Source organism: Nasonia vitripennis, chromosome 1, assembly GCF_009193385.2.
Source record: "Nasonia vitripennis strain AsymCx chromosome 1, Nvit_psr_1.1, whole genome shotgun sequence".
Lineage (NCBI taxonomy): Eukaryota > Metazoa > Arthropoda > Insecta > Hymenoptera > Pteromalidae > Nasonia > Nasonia vitripennis.
In genome coordinates, this window is record NC_045757.1 from 1,156,421 (window position 1) to 1,173,034 (window position 16,614).

At 42.6% G+C, this 16,614-nt stretch overlaps 2 protein-coding genes across 2 annotated transcripts; both read right to left on the reverse strand.

Moving 5' to 3' along the window:
• Positions 1–187: 187 nt before the first annotated feature.
• Positions 188–16,594, reverse strand: LOC100121645 (protein Lilipod). The gene is made up of 9 exons (XM_008204510.4): positions 15,965–16,594; positions 4,342–4,606; positions 4,161–4,264; positions 3,962–4,088; positions 3,829–3,897; positions 3,625–3,754; positions 3,196–3,544; positions 2,879–3,110; positions 188–2,786 (listed from the first exon to the last, which is right to left on the reverse strand). The coding sequence occupies exons 1-9, from the start codon at positions 16,037–16,039 to the stop codon at positions 2,548–2,550; spliced, it is 1,590 nt and encodes a 529-aa protein (XP_008202732.1). The 5' UTR covers positions 16,040–16,594; the 3' UTR covers positions 188–2,547.
• Positions 5,079–7,643, reverse strand: LOC100680502. The gene is made up of 2 exons (XM_003425458.5): positions 7,031–7,643; positions 5,079–6,707 (listed from the first exon to the last, which is right to left on the reverse strand). The coding sequence occupies exon 2, from the start codon at positions 6,481–6,483 to the stop codon at positions 5,725–5,727; it is 759 nt and encodes a 252-aa protein (XP_003425506.1). The 5' UTR covers positions 6,484–6,707; positions 7,031–7,643; the 3' UTR covers positions 5,079–5,724.
• Positions 16,595–16,614: the final 20 nt, after the last annotated feature.

Consider the following 16,614-nt stretch of genomic DNA (forward strand, 5'->3'; position numbering starts at 1 on the left):
CATGTGATACACAAATTTGCGATTATTTCTTTCTAACGTGTCACATGGATAAAATATATTAACGATTATTATCAATCTGAATTCATTGCGTTTTGGTTTTTCCTTCTCTTGCGATCCTTTTCCTGTGAGTGTAAGTCAAGATTGTACTCGATTGCTCGGTTGAGGAGATGAAGAACGAAGAACAAAATTTTTTAGAATAAAATTTATTTTCAGTACTTTGGGTGGATGACAGCTTTCTTTATTAGTGAATCTGTTAGTGCAAAGTGCACTTGCTAAGGTATTGTCTTCTTGACGAGATAACATATCACATAACATTGTTGCAAAATATTCAAACAGACTTATTTCGTATATTATATTCGCGGAACGTTTAATCCTTCAATATTACCTACCAGGTCTTAAGGACCTAAATATCCTCAGAAAATTACAAGGTCGCTTACCTACTAAAAACGTATATTTTTTCAGGATCATTAGTTAGTATGCTCAATCTGTACAATAATTCTAAAACGAGGGGAGGAAGGCGACCTTGTAACTTTCGATGCTTATACTTAACGTATGCAGTCGTCATGCATTGAAAATGCATTTTGCTTCGCTTCATTGACAGTCGCTTCAATGTACCGAGTCTGTCGTTAAAGATGCTAAAAGAAAAAAAAATTATGCATACAATTTTTTCAAAGCTTATTTCAAAAACGCTCCTATCATGGTTTACATGACTCTTGTATTTTTATACAGCCTTTCGCAAGCTACATAAATAATCTAGGCATTATTTACAGGAGAATGTTTTGTCGAACGTTCGCTCACAAGACTACACGAGGCGTTGAGATGTATGGGTTCCTCAAAAATAATGCATCACTTCATTCAAAGTTATGGTCTTTTTGTTCAAAGAAAGCTTATTTCTATAAAGTTTTTACATATTAGCACTATCTGCAGAGCTGGCAAAAGATAAAAAATGAACGTTCAGTAAGTTGGCTAAGCTATTTTACAATTGCAGTAACGAAAATAGACACTGACAGTAATTCTCTAAATTTGACAATCACTTGATGTGTAATTTTGTTTTATCACAAATACTGAGCTTTTTTATTGATCATAGCTGTTGTTGTATTTTGCATAGATAACTATTAAAATATCGATTACATAATAAATATGTCATTCATATGATACATTCATATCGAAAACTTACTCCACTTGACTGAAGAATTCTTCTCATAAAATAGTTTACTTCTGCCTATACTTCGCTGACACATAGTTCAACCTTCCGATAATAAGAAAACGTTTAATTCTTCGACTGAGTATTGAGTCAAGAATTACAAACACATTGTACAAAAGTACAATACAAGAAAATTCATACAACTATATGCGCAAAACCACACTTGGAAAACAGTGACTTATCTGATGTTAATTTTGAATAGCAACCGCTATTTACATAAAATTTGTTCATTTTTATAGTGAAATAGCTTGACGGTTAGAGATCCATTACTGAATTTTATAAACCTTTAACAAATATATAACTGGCTTTATCTTTAGATTTCGAATGCAATTAAATTAAATATTTATGAAAATCTAATTACAAAACATATAATACAAGTTTAATTTTACGTATTAGTGCAGTCATAATCAAAAATTAGGTTTCGTGTATCAAACTGTAAATAAAGGCGTGATCAGATATCATGCAGGTTCAGGTTCAGCATCGCTTCAAACATATATTGCTTATAATTTGGTAGTAGCGCAAATTTAACGCATTGACTTATTCAGTCCCTATATAATTGTTTACAATATTTTTTTAATAGATGTTTTGAAAATAATTTTAGAAATGATCTTTAAAAATAGCGTTACCTTCTTTATTACTAAACTGTTTTCAAACAAAAATGGACATCTTTCTAGGTGCTTGAAAAATGCACATACATCAAATACATTTGTCATTCGCTTTATGATCGTGTATGATAAAGAAACCTGACGCATTTCGAAATAAACTCACTCAAACATTTTAAAACATGAAAGATGTCCAAACGTGCTTTAAAAAATATTTTGCTAGCAAAATCATCAAAATTTGTTTCTATAAAAGAAAATTTATTTCATATGTATAAGAAATAATTTAAAAACTACGGCGGTATAATAAAATACATTAAGTTTGAGTCTTAGCAATATAATTTTAATATGCTATCTAACTTTAATGAATTTGACGTCCGCATGATTTCTAAAAAAAAGAAACCGCGCGCAAACTAATCCTCGTTTTTGCCCCGGCTGTAGCAAACTGGCAAAAGATTTTACCTTTTTTCGTGTCGTGCCTTTATTACCGAGATTCGCTTCTCCCTAATAATTTTCATCACTTCATATGAAAATCGTAGAACCTCCGAACAAAATATGCTAGTTTGTAAGTGCATTGACTTTTCAACATAAATCACATTAGTGTCAGTATTATTTACGATTTGTATGCAGAGAGAATCGGTAAGTCTTGCAACTATCCACGACAAAGCCAACAATAAAAGCTGTGAGAATTTCAGAACGAGGGTATAGAGAGGGAGAGGCCGAGTGGAGGTTGCAATAATCAGTCTAGTCGTCCTTGGATGATAGTGTGGCTGCGGCGACGACGATCCGCTTTCTCCTGAAGATGCCGAGGAGGCTACTGCGCAGTCTTGCGTAGATTTCTTTGCGCACCGTCGCTGTGAATTTCGTGGCGAGGCAGCCGATCGCCGCCGCGGCAAAGATCACGTTGTACAGCAGCACCAGCCTGAAGCTGCCCAGCCATTCGATCTGTCCGAAATCACCCAGCAAGTCAAAGTTCGTCATGCCTATAAAAGTAAGTGATTTTAATTTTAGAGTAACCATGCATTTCACATTTACATCGAATATATTAAAAAAAAAAATACTCTTGTAAACTAACCGAGTATTCGGGAGAGAAGCGGCAAGGCCGAGCTAAGAATGAGCAGCAGGGCGCAGTTAGCGATGAGGTGGGTAAGCGGCGTGGAATGAAGCCTGGGCCGAACCAGCCTGACACCTGGCAACGTATACAAGCCAACGGCGCTGGTCACTGCCAGATAGAGGATCACCGCTACCTCGATCGTTGCGCCGATCGGCCCCAGTTTCGACAGTGAACTGATACCCAACGTGAATTGCTGCAATGTTAATATCGTTGTTTAACCGTGACGCTTGCGGATCGCACTGTACGTAAACAATTGAACGTAGTCTAACAAAACTCACCCTAGTACTGAGAGGCAATGCCTTGATACCCACGAGCAGCTGCAGTGTATTCTGCACCGCCAAAAACGCGGTGACTACCGAGAAGAGCAGCAGCGCGAGCATGGAGCTGGGATAGAGAAGTGTACGCCTGACCCACCAGGTTCGCCGCTGCTCGTCGAGCGTATGCCTGCGCATCTGTATATCCTCGAGTCGTTGGGCCAGACCGCGCTGAAGTGCTCCGTTGCGCAGACACATTAAGCTCGGGCTTGGACAGAGCGGCTCCTCCGACGCCGCTTGGTAGCTGCTCGCAGCCGGTGACATTGGAACTGGGGACACGTACGACTTGCCCGTCGCTTTCGCGTTCTCTAGTCTGAAAATTTAACAAGGACGAGGATTCATTTTTAGCACAGCAGCTACTCACTCACGGTACGAAGCCGAGCGAGAATTTACCTTCGTTTGATGCAGTCTTCCTCCAGTCTGTAGGCGAAGAACTCCTCGTCCAAATTCTTCAGAAACTGAGGCTTGACGAGGAAGGATCCGACCACACCGAACAGTCTCACGAATCCCACTGGCGTGCAGACTGAAAATGTGTATTTTAACGTGAGTTTAATTCTTCGAAACGACCTTTTTTTAAATGATAGGTCGATTACTTACGCAGTAGCATGACTACACCCACGAAGGACACACAGGAGTATAGAAACGGCAGGTAGTAACTCCATAAATCTGCAAAAGAACGTTACCGATAAAAATAAAATCTTCAAGCACACGATCGCACTGGAATACTTACTGAGTAGCGTGTGAAGGCTGGATTTCTGACGGTCCAGAACAGCTGATAGTATGTACGTCATGCCTAGAACCATCGCTCCCAGCAGGCACAATACTGTCACGGTCTCGTAGACCCTCGCCATGACGCCCTATGATCAGAAAATTTTACGATCAATCAAACCTGCCTCAATCCAGAGCACATAGACAAAACGTTCTCTCACCTTCCTGTAGCCGACGAAGCCTTCAGACTCGGTGAAGAGATAGGCGAACGGCAGGAACACGAAGAGCGACATGTTCGAGAAGAGGAATATGAGGTTCCATAGACCTGCAAACCCAAGCACGTTAGTAGAGCTTTAAAAATAATGCAACCGATCGTTGCGAGCTTCAAGACACGAGCATTACCTTGTATGAGAGAGCTGTTGAGCCACTTGACGTAGTAGCTGTTGGGGTAGAGTATGAGCACCTCGTTGCTGGCGATGGAGACCGGAAGGAGGAGGGCCGCGCCGATAGAGACGGCCAACGCCGAGGCGCACAGCCAGAGGCTGATCCGGTAGACCGTAGCCTCATCCTCGTCCGTGTCCAAGTAATCCTCGCCGCCCCGCCAACGGAAGCGCGATATCAGCGCGTAGCTCGATATGTACAGGATGAGGAAGAGCAGCAGGAAGATCTGAAAATTGAGAGGGAAGATTAAAATTTGAATTACAATCGGGGAGTAATCGAGATGCAGCTGTTTTGTTCGCGTGGCTACGGGTACCCCCCTAGGGGTGCCTCGAATAGTCTGGTATTTTTCTTGCTTCGAAGCATGACTTGGCTTGGACTTTGCAAAGCATTGTACAGGGGTGATCGATCTGACTTATTTGCGCGGCAGAGGCGAGGCTCGCGTGTCAGCGCAAGTTTAAACGGTATGACGGGCTGCATGCACGCGCGAGAGTCCTAATTAAATGGCTATTTTTCGTTTCGCTTTGGAAAAACATATTGACAAACGAAGTTGTTCAAACGATAACGCGAGTGACGAAAGACGAGAGTCACTTGGTTGAAAACGTTGGCTACCGGCTGCGCGTCCACGTAGAGAGATGCGACACTTTGCGAGGTATCTGAAAGTGGCAGTGGGTTTGTTTGGAAAAAAAATTGATGCAATCTTTGCTGGGAGAATTTTTCGTGTATTTATATGAATGTATTTTTCATAGAGATACTTTTAATAAAACAATTTGCTCTGTGTTCGGACAATTGAATTTCCATATCGAGAGACGACTGTTAACTTTGCGACACGCACACTTTGACAACTACTCGACTGCATGTACGAGCTTCGAGTGATACGTGTTTACAGATTGGAAATGGCTTATATAAGCCATAAATATTATATGATATTATATATATATTAGCATATGATATTTATGATTTTTCCAGGAAAATTCACGTACGTCGAAGCCCCAATAATCTTACGGCTAATGACGAATGCGTCAAACGAGGAACAAGAATTGTTTGTTTTGTCACTGACAAACACTGAGCGTCGTTTAAAATTTTTGTACAAAAAATAATCCCGAAAGCGAGCACAATGTGCTATTATACTCTCGCGCTTCATATGAATATAGACGGTCAAGAATATAAAATAAAAATATGGGCTATTCGCGAGAATAAAACAATAGGAGCCATATTCACAAATACACCGAAATGGCGGGGTCACAGAGAAGTAGCTTATCCAGAGTGGAAAGCACTTCTCGACCTTAAATCTACGTAAAATCCGCGCTCTTAAAAATCTTAAAACACATAGCATAAGCCTTGTTCTCAAATAGCCTTTGTAGCCGGTTGTTCACTTTTGCGGTTAACATCATTCCAAAAAGGCACTCGAGGAGGTGGTATTTTGCTCGCGTCCGCTGAAAGTCGGCACTTGTCCGCGACCGACATAGCTATCGTGGACTTTTTCAGTAAAATTGGTATGATTCCGGGTGTCACGTCTTTCTCCGGTGGCAGAGGTGGCATACTGGCCAGAATATCGGTTATGAGCAAGGGTTGCAGTATACGGCGCTGCGTAGCTTTTTGCAGCTGTTGCTTCTGGTCTTGCATTAGCTTATTGCTGATGGCAGTTTGATTTGTCGTTGCTTTGACTTCCTCCTCGAACGTGATAATCCTACTTTGGTCCTGTAGATGCTGTTGCTGGACTGGCTCACGTGGAAAATTTTCAAAGTCGTTGTGGTATTTAGGGACCTCGGTCATGGCCATCGCTGACAACATACAAGGCTGTTCTCCACTCTGCTTATCGACATGACTCTGTTGATGCTTCTCTTGCATTTTTTGGCGCTTTACTTTGTCGTTGCTTCTGCAGAGCTCGGCTATAGGTGTCAGTGGCAGCTGATGTCGCAGCTGATGCTGTTGTTGCTCTTGTTGTCCTCGTTTGGTCGACACGCGGTGTTCAGTTGGCATACAGTTGTTGTTGATCACGGACTGAATTACGGGCGTCGGATGTGACAGTAGGTAGTGTAGTTGACTATGCTGCTGATTATCGCAGCTCTGTCCGTGATCCTGATGTCGTTTAAAGGTTTGCATATTGCTGTGGTTTTTAAGAAACTCAGTTACCAGAATCAGCGAAGATGGACAGGGTTGATTTAATTGGACTGATTCGCTGAGAGCAGTCTACATCTCATTGCTGTTTTTAGAGAACTTCCTTTTCTGCTTTTCTGAAGGAACTGGAAAGTCAGGTGTGCAATAGTTTGCTTCTGTAGACAGGAGGACGTACGACCAGAAGTGCGGCAGCCCCCAGATGTAGATCACTGAAAAAACAACGATTTGGGATGTGCCGTAGTATACTAATAGTAGTAGTAGTACTAATAGTAGTAGTAGTACTAATAGTACATTACGATACGTGTGACTTAAATTTTAAGTCAAGAGTATCGTATAAAATTTTATAGCACAGACTGCTAAAGTTCGCAAGTCTCGCCTTGTAAAAAAGGACTACTTTAGTCACAGATAGGCGTGACTTAACAGCAGATTTTAGCCACACTGTGCTATAAACGCCATTTTCCTCGTTCTAATAAAATTACTTTACGAGCATAGTGAAAATACTGTTTGTTGAAAAGAAACAACCTTTACTTACTATTTCTCCGCAGTTTTCAGTCTAGCAACCAAGGAATGCTAGAAAGCATAGTATAGTGTCAGCGAGCTCAGCTATGTGGAGACTGAGAGCTGCGTTTACGAATTCTACACCCCTGATACCCTCGAGACACTTGACTCGTCAACCAATGGTAACGGACGATAGTATCACGGCTGCTAAAGTTCTAGGAGTTTACCACGCGTGGGTGGGGGTAAACAATTGAATACTGTGATGGAAAATCCTTAGCTTATCGCGTGTAAATGCAGAGAGCATTTGAAAATATCAGATCGAAATTACGATGTCGTGTTGTGTGATTGTAAACAAACGCTACATGCTGTACAATAGATTCATTGTGAACGACAGTAGTCCGAAGACGATCTATTCGCTATCAGCTGAGAGCTTTGCAAAGCTTGAATCGACCGCTTCAACGATCGTCGCATGATCGGGCTGTAGACTCTTCTACTGATATATACAACATTTGGATAAGCTATTTACATTGATTGAAATAAATGCGACCTCTTTCTGCCGCTACTTGTCTAGAGAAAAACAAACTACTTTATCAAGCGAGCATACATATCCTTCAATTTGCACGTTATGATGAATAAATTACTGATTATACAACTAAATTATGCATTATAGCTTGATTTCCATACGCCGATAATTCGTATTAATTGTAGCCATTGCACTGCGAGAATTAAAACAAACAAGAAAATCTCAAAAACCCCATCTCTTAAGAAATGAATCGTCATATCAAAATCACGAGCCGCACTCGTTACACATTATTTCAGGCGAGAAATTCAAATGAACATCTATTTAAATACGCAATATATGCTTCAAAGTGCATCACCCATCTTAACGCGTCACACTAAGCGCACGGCATCTGATCCAAGTCGAGTCTCTCGGAGATGCAGCAACGGCAAGTTGCGCTGCACTCATTGGTGCGTTGCTCTCCCCTATAGCTGTCGTTACGAAACGCATTTCTAGCGCGTGCGAGATATTCTCTCTCTCTCTCTCTCTCTCTCTCTCTCTCTCTCTCTCTCTCTCTCTCTCTCTCTCTCGGATGAACGAAGTTGGATCTCGCTTTTTGCGCAACATTTGCTCGTTGAAAAAGTAAAGCAGGAGAGGAAGCCTACTTTGTTAAAAACTATAATCAAATTTTGATTGATTGAATTAGTTTTCCCATTAATCGAATTAGCAGTTTCTTCGTCGCGATTACGTATGTATACATATGTATGCAGACGAAAGGCAATATACTGGCTGTATGGAGTTCGAAGGATAGACGAGCGTACAAAGCAACCAGTTAATAGCACACACAGACAGTCCATTGGAATAGCTCTCATCCGGTGCAGCCGACCTATGCGAGCGTAACCCGTCCGTCCGAGCTCGAGATAAAGAAAGACAAGACAATGGCAATCGGCATGCAAATCGTCGCCGAGAGAAAGAGAGATGGAAACATGTACGCGTCGCAGGCTATAAATATTTTAGCGTCAAGGGAGGTCGAGAGAGCGACTCCGCGCTTTTATAAGCAGCAGCAGCAGCAGCGTATGACCTGGACTCATCGTGACCCCCGAGAGGGGCTTGGGTATATAGAGCCGCAACTTAAAAATAAAACAATGTTTCGAGCTTGATGATGGGACGTGCTTGCTGTTTGGCCTGAGCGTAGCCCAGGTGCTCTTTGTTTGCATTTATTGGTGGATGTCTTTATACTTGGAATATTATTGTAATTTTGACATTAGCTAATAAATATAAGGAAAAAGTAAAAATATAGAAGATCGTAAACTTCAGTGCTTATAAACGTAGATCTGTTTACAAATCAATTGATTCGAAGCTCGAAATAGAGATTCTCGTAATGCATCAAGAGAGAGAGAGACCTTGTAAATCGCGGCTTTGTTCTAAAAGACGGCAACACAGAAGAATCGACGGCGAAAAACGTTCTGAGCTTGGTGATATAAGCATAAAATAAAGATCAAAGTACATTCCAACGGCTCTCCGTGAAAACAATCGCATGAACGAGCGGCAAAGTGCAAACAGTAAACATTGGCTGCGCCGTCTGCTATACTTCCGCGGGCTTCCGCGTTAATCCCCCCACTTGCTGGGCTGCCCGATTCTTTTTGCCGGTAGATAGGCGCAATACAACCTGTGTATCGCGCGTGTACGTATATATACACGCATGTAGCCACACTGCCAGGGACACGTGGAAGACGTTACGTCAGTCGGATCGTCGACGATATGTGTACTTACGAGCGCGTGCAACCGAAATTCACTATATCGGCGCCTACTTTTATTTGGCATATCTTTCACCGGGCTAATTTAGCTGTTGCGCTTTATTAATGCGAGCTTGTTTTTTCCGCAAAGTGACGCTTTTTTGCGAGCGTAAACGGGGAATGAATGAACGCTGACGTGGCTCGCGGCTACTTATATTTTTGTATAACCTGTACATTGCGTTTTTTTTTTTAATTGCGATGCGTTTGTGTCGTGCTGCGGCTGAGGTGAATGAGAGCCGCGAGCATTATTTGCGAATTTGCCAGATATAAATGATCGTTATAGAAGAGCTGAGATTAATTTTTTTTTAATGATCCTTATCTCCGCAATGGTTATATTTCTCTGGAATACGAGTAAAACTTTTTGCTTCATTTTCCAAGCTGTTCGTACGTACGTATCGCTTTACGTAAGCGCCGAAAGTCATAAATTTTAATTAACAATAAATTCGATTGGCGTTTGTTTGACGACACATGCGCAGCACTCGTTGGGTTGCATAATTTTGGTTTTAGTCATCGCTCGGTGTAATTACAAGTTCAACAGTTTTTCCTCCGATCATTAGCTTCCACAATTCAATAGGAAATGTAAAAGAAAGGTTACGATTAGAATATAGATTTGTAGCGGGCAGGTGAATTGATTTATGCTGAATTCTTCAATAGGTGCGCTCTTCTATTGCACGAATTTACATTTAAATGGCCTCATTTATTCTATCTTCGGATCGAATTGGAAATTAACATTTTTTACGCAGTTCGAATCTAACACGAATATTCTAACAGCGTGAAACCTCTGCATTGGCGTAAAACGTACGAGTCTCATTTTTCACGTATTACTGTTCGTTGCATGCGAGACTGTACTTCTGAACAAGATCAATACAATCAATATTTTTAATTCCCAAGATCCGACGATTGATATGCGAAGTAAAATAAACCCCGAATGCTGCAAGGCAGCCAACGCTTCGAAAACGTACTCATCAGAGCAATTTATCCAGCCTGCCTTGGTTTATTATCGTTTTGCACACAAGCCTCGCGCTCTTTGGGTGTATACAATCGAAGGATTTGCATTTTCGCGGTTCTTCGGCGTTATCGTTTCGCCTCTGCAAGAATACAATTATATATGACGTAGATGGTGATCGAAGTAAAAGTTATTATGCAACCTGCTATCTTTCGAATGTCATGGCTATTTATATGCTCGCGATGATTGAAAATGAACCGTTGATTTATTTTTGCTCGCGTGTGCAGTATAAAGTCAAAAAATGTTGAATGAATTCGCATTGAAATTTGTACACGTGTACGCTGTTATCTATATTCCGCAAGAGCAAATAAAACGTAGAGCTATTCAAGTTGCTCGTTAAATACTTTTTATCCCGGGACGCGAAAGAGCGGGGGGCGGAGAGATAAGTAACGGAAAGCTCGTTATCAATTCGCAGTGTGTGCACCTCTGAATACAAGCGTATGCTATTGCCGATTGATACACAACACAAAGGAACAGCTGCTAAAATTATTTCTCTGACGACTGCTTGCGACGTTGCACTTTATCAGTGGGTATTTCAGTGCTGCCCAGATATTTGACTCGACTAAGGCAAGCTAGAGATTTCGTTGAGTCGAGAATGCTGATGCTTGAATCAAACAGCCGTTAATAATTTTTTCGATTAAATTTTATAGCGCACAAACGTTTCACATGATTGTTATCGGTTTAACTTTAAACTAGGCTTTGGGCATCGCGAATAATAAAAAATGATGCGCCGACTGTATCGCGTTCCCGTACTCGCCACCCGTAACGGCGCGACGATCTGTCGCACACGTGAGGTATACGTACTTATACGTATACACGATCGAGTGCGTCTCGCTTCGCGTAACAAGCGGCCAAGCGTTGGATGCGCCTATATTATACACGGCTGATGCCACACACGCCACGTATTAATGGAAAAAAATCAACACGAGCGAGTACACGGAAATCCCGCCGGGTTTCCTTTTCGCGAGCTTCCTCGGATGTCATCTATAACGATAGGTTGTATCACACCGAGATGGAAGATTGACTATGTCTAATTTTAGTTTTTCGAAACGGGAGTGAGTTGCTACAGTAGCGTCTGTCAGTCGTCGGAGATTTGAAAAGCACATCGGTTTTAGCTTTGTTTACTGAGAGCTTATATGGACTCGGCTGCTGTAGATAATCGGCGATTGAGTGCAATTGATATTTATTGCATCGCAGCGGACTGTTAGTTTATTGACTTATGCGATATTGAGATAGGGATGACATAGGTATTCTTTAATGGATTATTCACTAGAAGAAAGTTTGATATACTGTCTAGTCAGCTATTTCAAAGTCAAACGATTATTCCCTTCCGTTAATTTATTTATCGATCGAATAAAAATCCTTATAGGTAAGGAAGTTCTCTCAGTTATAAACTAATTAACGCCGATCAACGACTGAAAATCCTTGCACTGCACGAGAACATAATCCAGTTTCGCATCGCTGTCACGTGTTGGTCGTCATCGCGAGGACAATGATCGATAAGCGTCACGTACTTTATACGGTGGCTTGAGAAGTAGGAGAGAGACAATGACTGATTTCCCGCGTGCGGAACGACACTCGTTATTACGAGTCTTTTTTCTCCTGAAGAGCTTATAATACACGAGAAAAAAGAAGCGCAGGACTGACGGTTTGGCTTGAATAAACACACTCGAGTTCCGAGCCTTCCTCAGACTCTTGATGTCGAGTGTGTGACTCTCGCGTGCTTCTGATGTATAACGAGTAGACGTAGCTTTTTAGCGCAATGAGTCTTTTCACGTTTGCTCGGTAAATTTAAAAATGCGATAGAGTACTTTCCCGTTCAAAGAACGAAGCTAATTTAAGGCACATTACCGACGGTCGGTAACAAGCACGGTATGCCCCTAAAAAGTTAAAAGAAACCAATCGTTTTCAGGGAAAATCCACACGTTTCCAGAAGAAGCGAATAATCTCGTTTCCGTGGCCCCGATTCATCGCGTAAACACAAGTATGCACTGCTGTACTCTCACGCGTGCAAGCTGCAAAAAACGAAACAAGGCCGCGCGCATTAGACGCTGCTGCTACAGCGAAACGCGCGACTCAATCATCATCTCTCTCTAATGCCGAGTCCGATTCGTCATTCCAAGCGAAATGCGATATACAAGAGATATAGTCGATATAAACAATGGACTGCAGTTGAAAGTATGCACTTTGCGCGCGACGCGTTACATAGTATGTGTGTCTGCTGCTGGGGGATTATTGTTGACGGAACAAAAGAGAGGCCGAGCCCAGCAGGCGCTCCTCTCGTTTTTTGTTCCGTCATATACATGCGACGGCCTTCTTTTCGATGCATAATCTGTCGTCGCGCGTTTATGCGTTGATCAAAGTCACGTGCTTCCGGACCTGAAACCGGCTTCCGGAATGGCTTGGTCTCGAATTTGCCCGTCGGAATCTTTAATTTTTCTTCGCAAAGTGCAATTTCATTTCGTCCCAGAATGACATAAAACTATGAGTCTCGGGACACGCATTAGACAAAGAATTACAAGAAATCTCATTCGTGAAAGAGACGGCGGTTTATATCAAGCATTCCCGGGTTGATGCGATAGTCGGGCGAGAAAGCGCTGCACGACGTCGATCGACGTGTGTCTACATGAGTATTGTGGAAATAGGACAACGAAAATTGCCAGTGAAACGCGTAATGCTTGTGTCTGAATTATGCGCCTAATTAGAAAACATCGATTGAACGAGTTTATTCGATAGCGTAGTACCAATAGATTAACGCTAATTAACGCTGTTCAAAATACAAAAAAAAAAAGAAAAGAGGAGGCCGTATTCGCAAGTTTCTCTTTCAACATTCTCTCCTCCGATTTTCACAAAAGCAAACACTTTGGAGAACTCGAAATGCATCCTCCGGCAATTACACAAATATCTGCAGAGAGAAGTAAAACAATGATCCACTTGCGAAAGCGTGCCAGTTGCGCGCGCGTAATCGCACGTATAAAGCATCAGCGTAGCGAAGAAGGCGAAAAATTGCAGAAAAAGGTACGACTAAAAATAGACTCGCACATCAGGTACGCACACGATCGTCGAGGCAGAGACTGGTCAATGACACCTCGTCGGCGATACAACAAAGCCGCACGCTATTTTTCTCGCGGTTTTCTCGTGTATCAACGTGAAATAGAGACACGAGTGTAAACAAATAGAGGAACGAGTGTAAATACAAAGCGAACAAAAATAAATATAGAATCGAATTGGACTATACTAAAAATAAGAGGCGCGAGAGCGCGAATTCCACAAGCTGCAGCGCTGCTTCTTTCGAGGCTCTCGCTCGGCTGCTTGACCGGTCTCTCTTTCTCTCCTCGAGCGCGGATGGATTCTTTAGCTGCAACGATTTTGCGCTCGACGATTTTGTTCTGCGGTGGATTTAGAAATTTCGCAAGTGTGCTGAAAGTGGGATTTCGAGGCTTTATTTTAATTCCATGAGCTCGTAAGAATTCTAAAAAAAAAAATTGTAGTCTTATTGCAAATGTTATTATGACGGATAAAACCTTGCGATATATCGTTGGCTTTCAGCCCGATATAGTATGAAAAATACAACAATGAATTCGCAGCGAGACGTTTCGCGAGCAAACTCTTTAAAAAACACTTGAGCGCATAGCAACTCTGGAACTTTATCAATACAGGATAGCTGTAATCTGTTATCAAAAATTCAGCGCACGTCAATTAACTCACGTGCTAAAGCTCCCTTGTCAATCTCTATGCAACGATCGCATCATTATGTGAAGCCCAAAAATTGATGGAAGTATTTTGAAAATTTTGTAAAAAGCAAACATTATAGAACAATGAATCTGAACCGTCGCCAGCTATAATAAAAAAAGTCCCCCAAATCTCCGTTATCTACCATACTTAAACTGTTCGCTGACCTTTCACTATCGTCGACATTGAGAACGCGACGGCGCATACTTGAAACGCCGATTAACATACGTATTATAAGCGGCTAACGAATTCGGGCACTTACGCCGCGATTTTCCGTAATCTCTTTCTCGCGGGATCATTGCGGCTTCCGACGCGGGAGGAACGTCCCTGACCTTGAACACTAATAAAATCGGTGTCTACTGTACGGCACTGGATTAGGCATGCGAAGTACCAAGTTTTAAAGTCCGATTTTGTTTTTATCTATGTTTATCGAAGTTTGCGCACTGCCGCGTTATCGGTTCGAGATTTCATTGTCAAATCTGTCTTTCAAAAAAATTGATCAGCTTCTAGTCCGTCTCTTCCAAATTACCTGCGCTTCCGTCTAAATCTTCGACTTCCAAGTCGGTCGCGCATAACACATTGTGTAACGGCACCGGTTACACGTATACATATCGCACATACACTCGCGATCTAGGCATGCTCATATAGGCCACTGTTTCGACCTGGATTTCCTGTGATTGTAGTAGAGAGAGGGAAGTAGACCTGGCAACGAGAACAATGTGCCGCCGCGTTTTGGCAACGGCAAAAATCCCGGCACGTTCCCCCCTCCGCTGTGAGATTATGGCATTGGTGTCATTAACCCTGACGCGTTACCGCATACCTGTATCCGATTCAGTCGGAATTCGAGCTGTTTGTGTCTTTTTTTAATGCGCTTTAGCGTCGTATGAAAAGCTTGTGATTGGAGAACTGATTATTAATAAAAATCCATACTATCGATTGACGCCGTGAAAATTTGATCGAGGTCGTATGCAGTGAGTTGTCGCGTTTTACATGAATTAAAGAAAAATCAGATTATTCGCATGACTGGAGCGAAGAGAAAAGCAGGAGTATCGTATCGTGGTTCACGATATAAACGCTTATTCTTACGCTAAAAACAATCGAATCCTAAGAGTCGAGTCGACCAAGGGGGGCACAGAACGAAGGGCAGACGGCTGTAGCACAGCTGGGGAGAGGCAAAGGTGGCTATCCGGTAGCGCACGCGACGTGTAAGTGTACAAAGAGACACACAGTACATGAGGGAAGAAAATCGATAGCGCAACGCGAACACGTGAGCAGATTTTTTTGTCGCATAGACGAGGCTTTAGAGCGAAATCACGTCACTGTTTCTTCTAAAGCATCAACGGTCCTGGTCTCATTAAAGCCAGTGATTTAGGAACGTCGATGTAAAAGTCCAAACGGGATACGCTTTACGAGTGATAAACTGCAAGCGCCAATTCGTTACCCAAATCAATTATCGTATCCAGGCTAATTCCTTTGGTGCGCGATAACTTGCAGTCTACTTTCGAAGAAGGAGAAACTCGCTGATTTCGTCGCGCCAAATCTTTCTTCATTCCAGATATTTTTCTTTCCACTCTGTTTATCGGGGGAGTATGTACCCCTATCTCCGCTGTACGACGTTGCAGAAGACGCAGCCGTCCACGTGCCTGTACACGCAGCATCGCGAATTGGCAGTCGGAGACATTGCGAAATCGTAGAGGTAAATAACCTCGAAATGAAAAAAAAAAAAAAGTTAAAGATCCCGTGTTTTTCCGCTCACAAAGGAACAGGACTCTCCTGCGAAACGAATCTCTCGACGGCAACATCCTTGGCGGAAATAAAGCAGCGTTAACCTCAAAAGCCAGCAAAAAATCCGTTACAGACCGGAGACCCGTAGCCCATCAACAGTTAATAATTGGGTTGGGTATTACTATAAGAGATGTCAAGAAAAAAACTCACGATGTACTCGCGCACGGTGTTGTGGAATAGCTGCTCTCTGATGTCCGCCTCATCTTCCATGTTCGGCTGTAGCATCAGCGGGATCCGCGACGACGGGGCCACGCGACATATTACGCTTGTGTGTCAGTTTGGCGGCCCGCAGCCTCCTGCCAGGCGATCCACGTAGCTCTCTGTATATTATCTAACTCCTCTCGAAGTCGATACGCAGTCGAGATTATAGACACGTAGAAAAATCTCTCACGATACTGCAGCCAGGACCATCTCGGCCTTTTCGCTTATTTACGCGCACACACGCGCACTTGTGTATGTGATGATTATTGCGTTACTAGGATCGAGGGACGCCTAGAATTACAGCCATCGCGATCGCGAGATGCAGCACTGGATTTTAGGGGGTCGATTTACGTATGTCTGTACGCGGTAACCTCACTTTTGTTCCGAGAGAAAAACACCCGTTGTGTTGTCGAATGAGAGAGAGAGAGACGCACACTAGCGACAATGCCAATGTCCGCGTTGCTGCCTCGTCGGGACACTACTGCTTGCCTGGCGGCGGCGGCATTTACATTGGCTGCGCGTTATTATGTGCGCGTAGTCTGCGCACGGGCAAGCTTCTCTCGCTTGTTCTCTCTCTTTCTCTGCTTTTCGCGTGCCTA

Excerpts from the sequence above, each read along its gene's own strand:
- LOC100680502 (XM_003425458.5), bottom strand. The coding sequence starts at position 6,483 with ATGCAAACCTTTAAACGACATCAGGATCACGGACAGAGCTGCGATAAT.
- LOC100121645 (XM_008204510.4), bottom strand. The coding sequence starts at position 16,039 with ATGCTACAGCCGAACATGGAAGATGAGGCGGACATCAGAGAGCAGCTA. Across the intron at positions 4,607-15,964 it reads ACACCGTGCGCGAGTACATC|ATCTTCCTGCTGCTCTTCCT; the intron begins GTGAGTTTTTTT and ends CTCAATTTTCAG. Across the intron at positions 2,787-2,878 it reads GCTTCTCTCCCGAATACTCG|GCATGACGAACTTTGACTTG; the intron begins GTTAGTTTACAA and ends TTACTTTTATAG.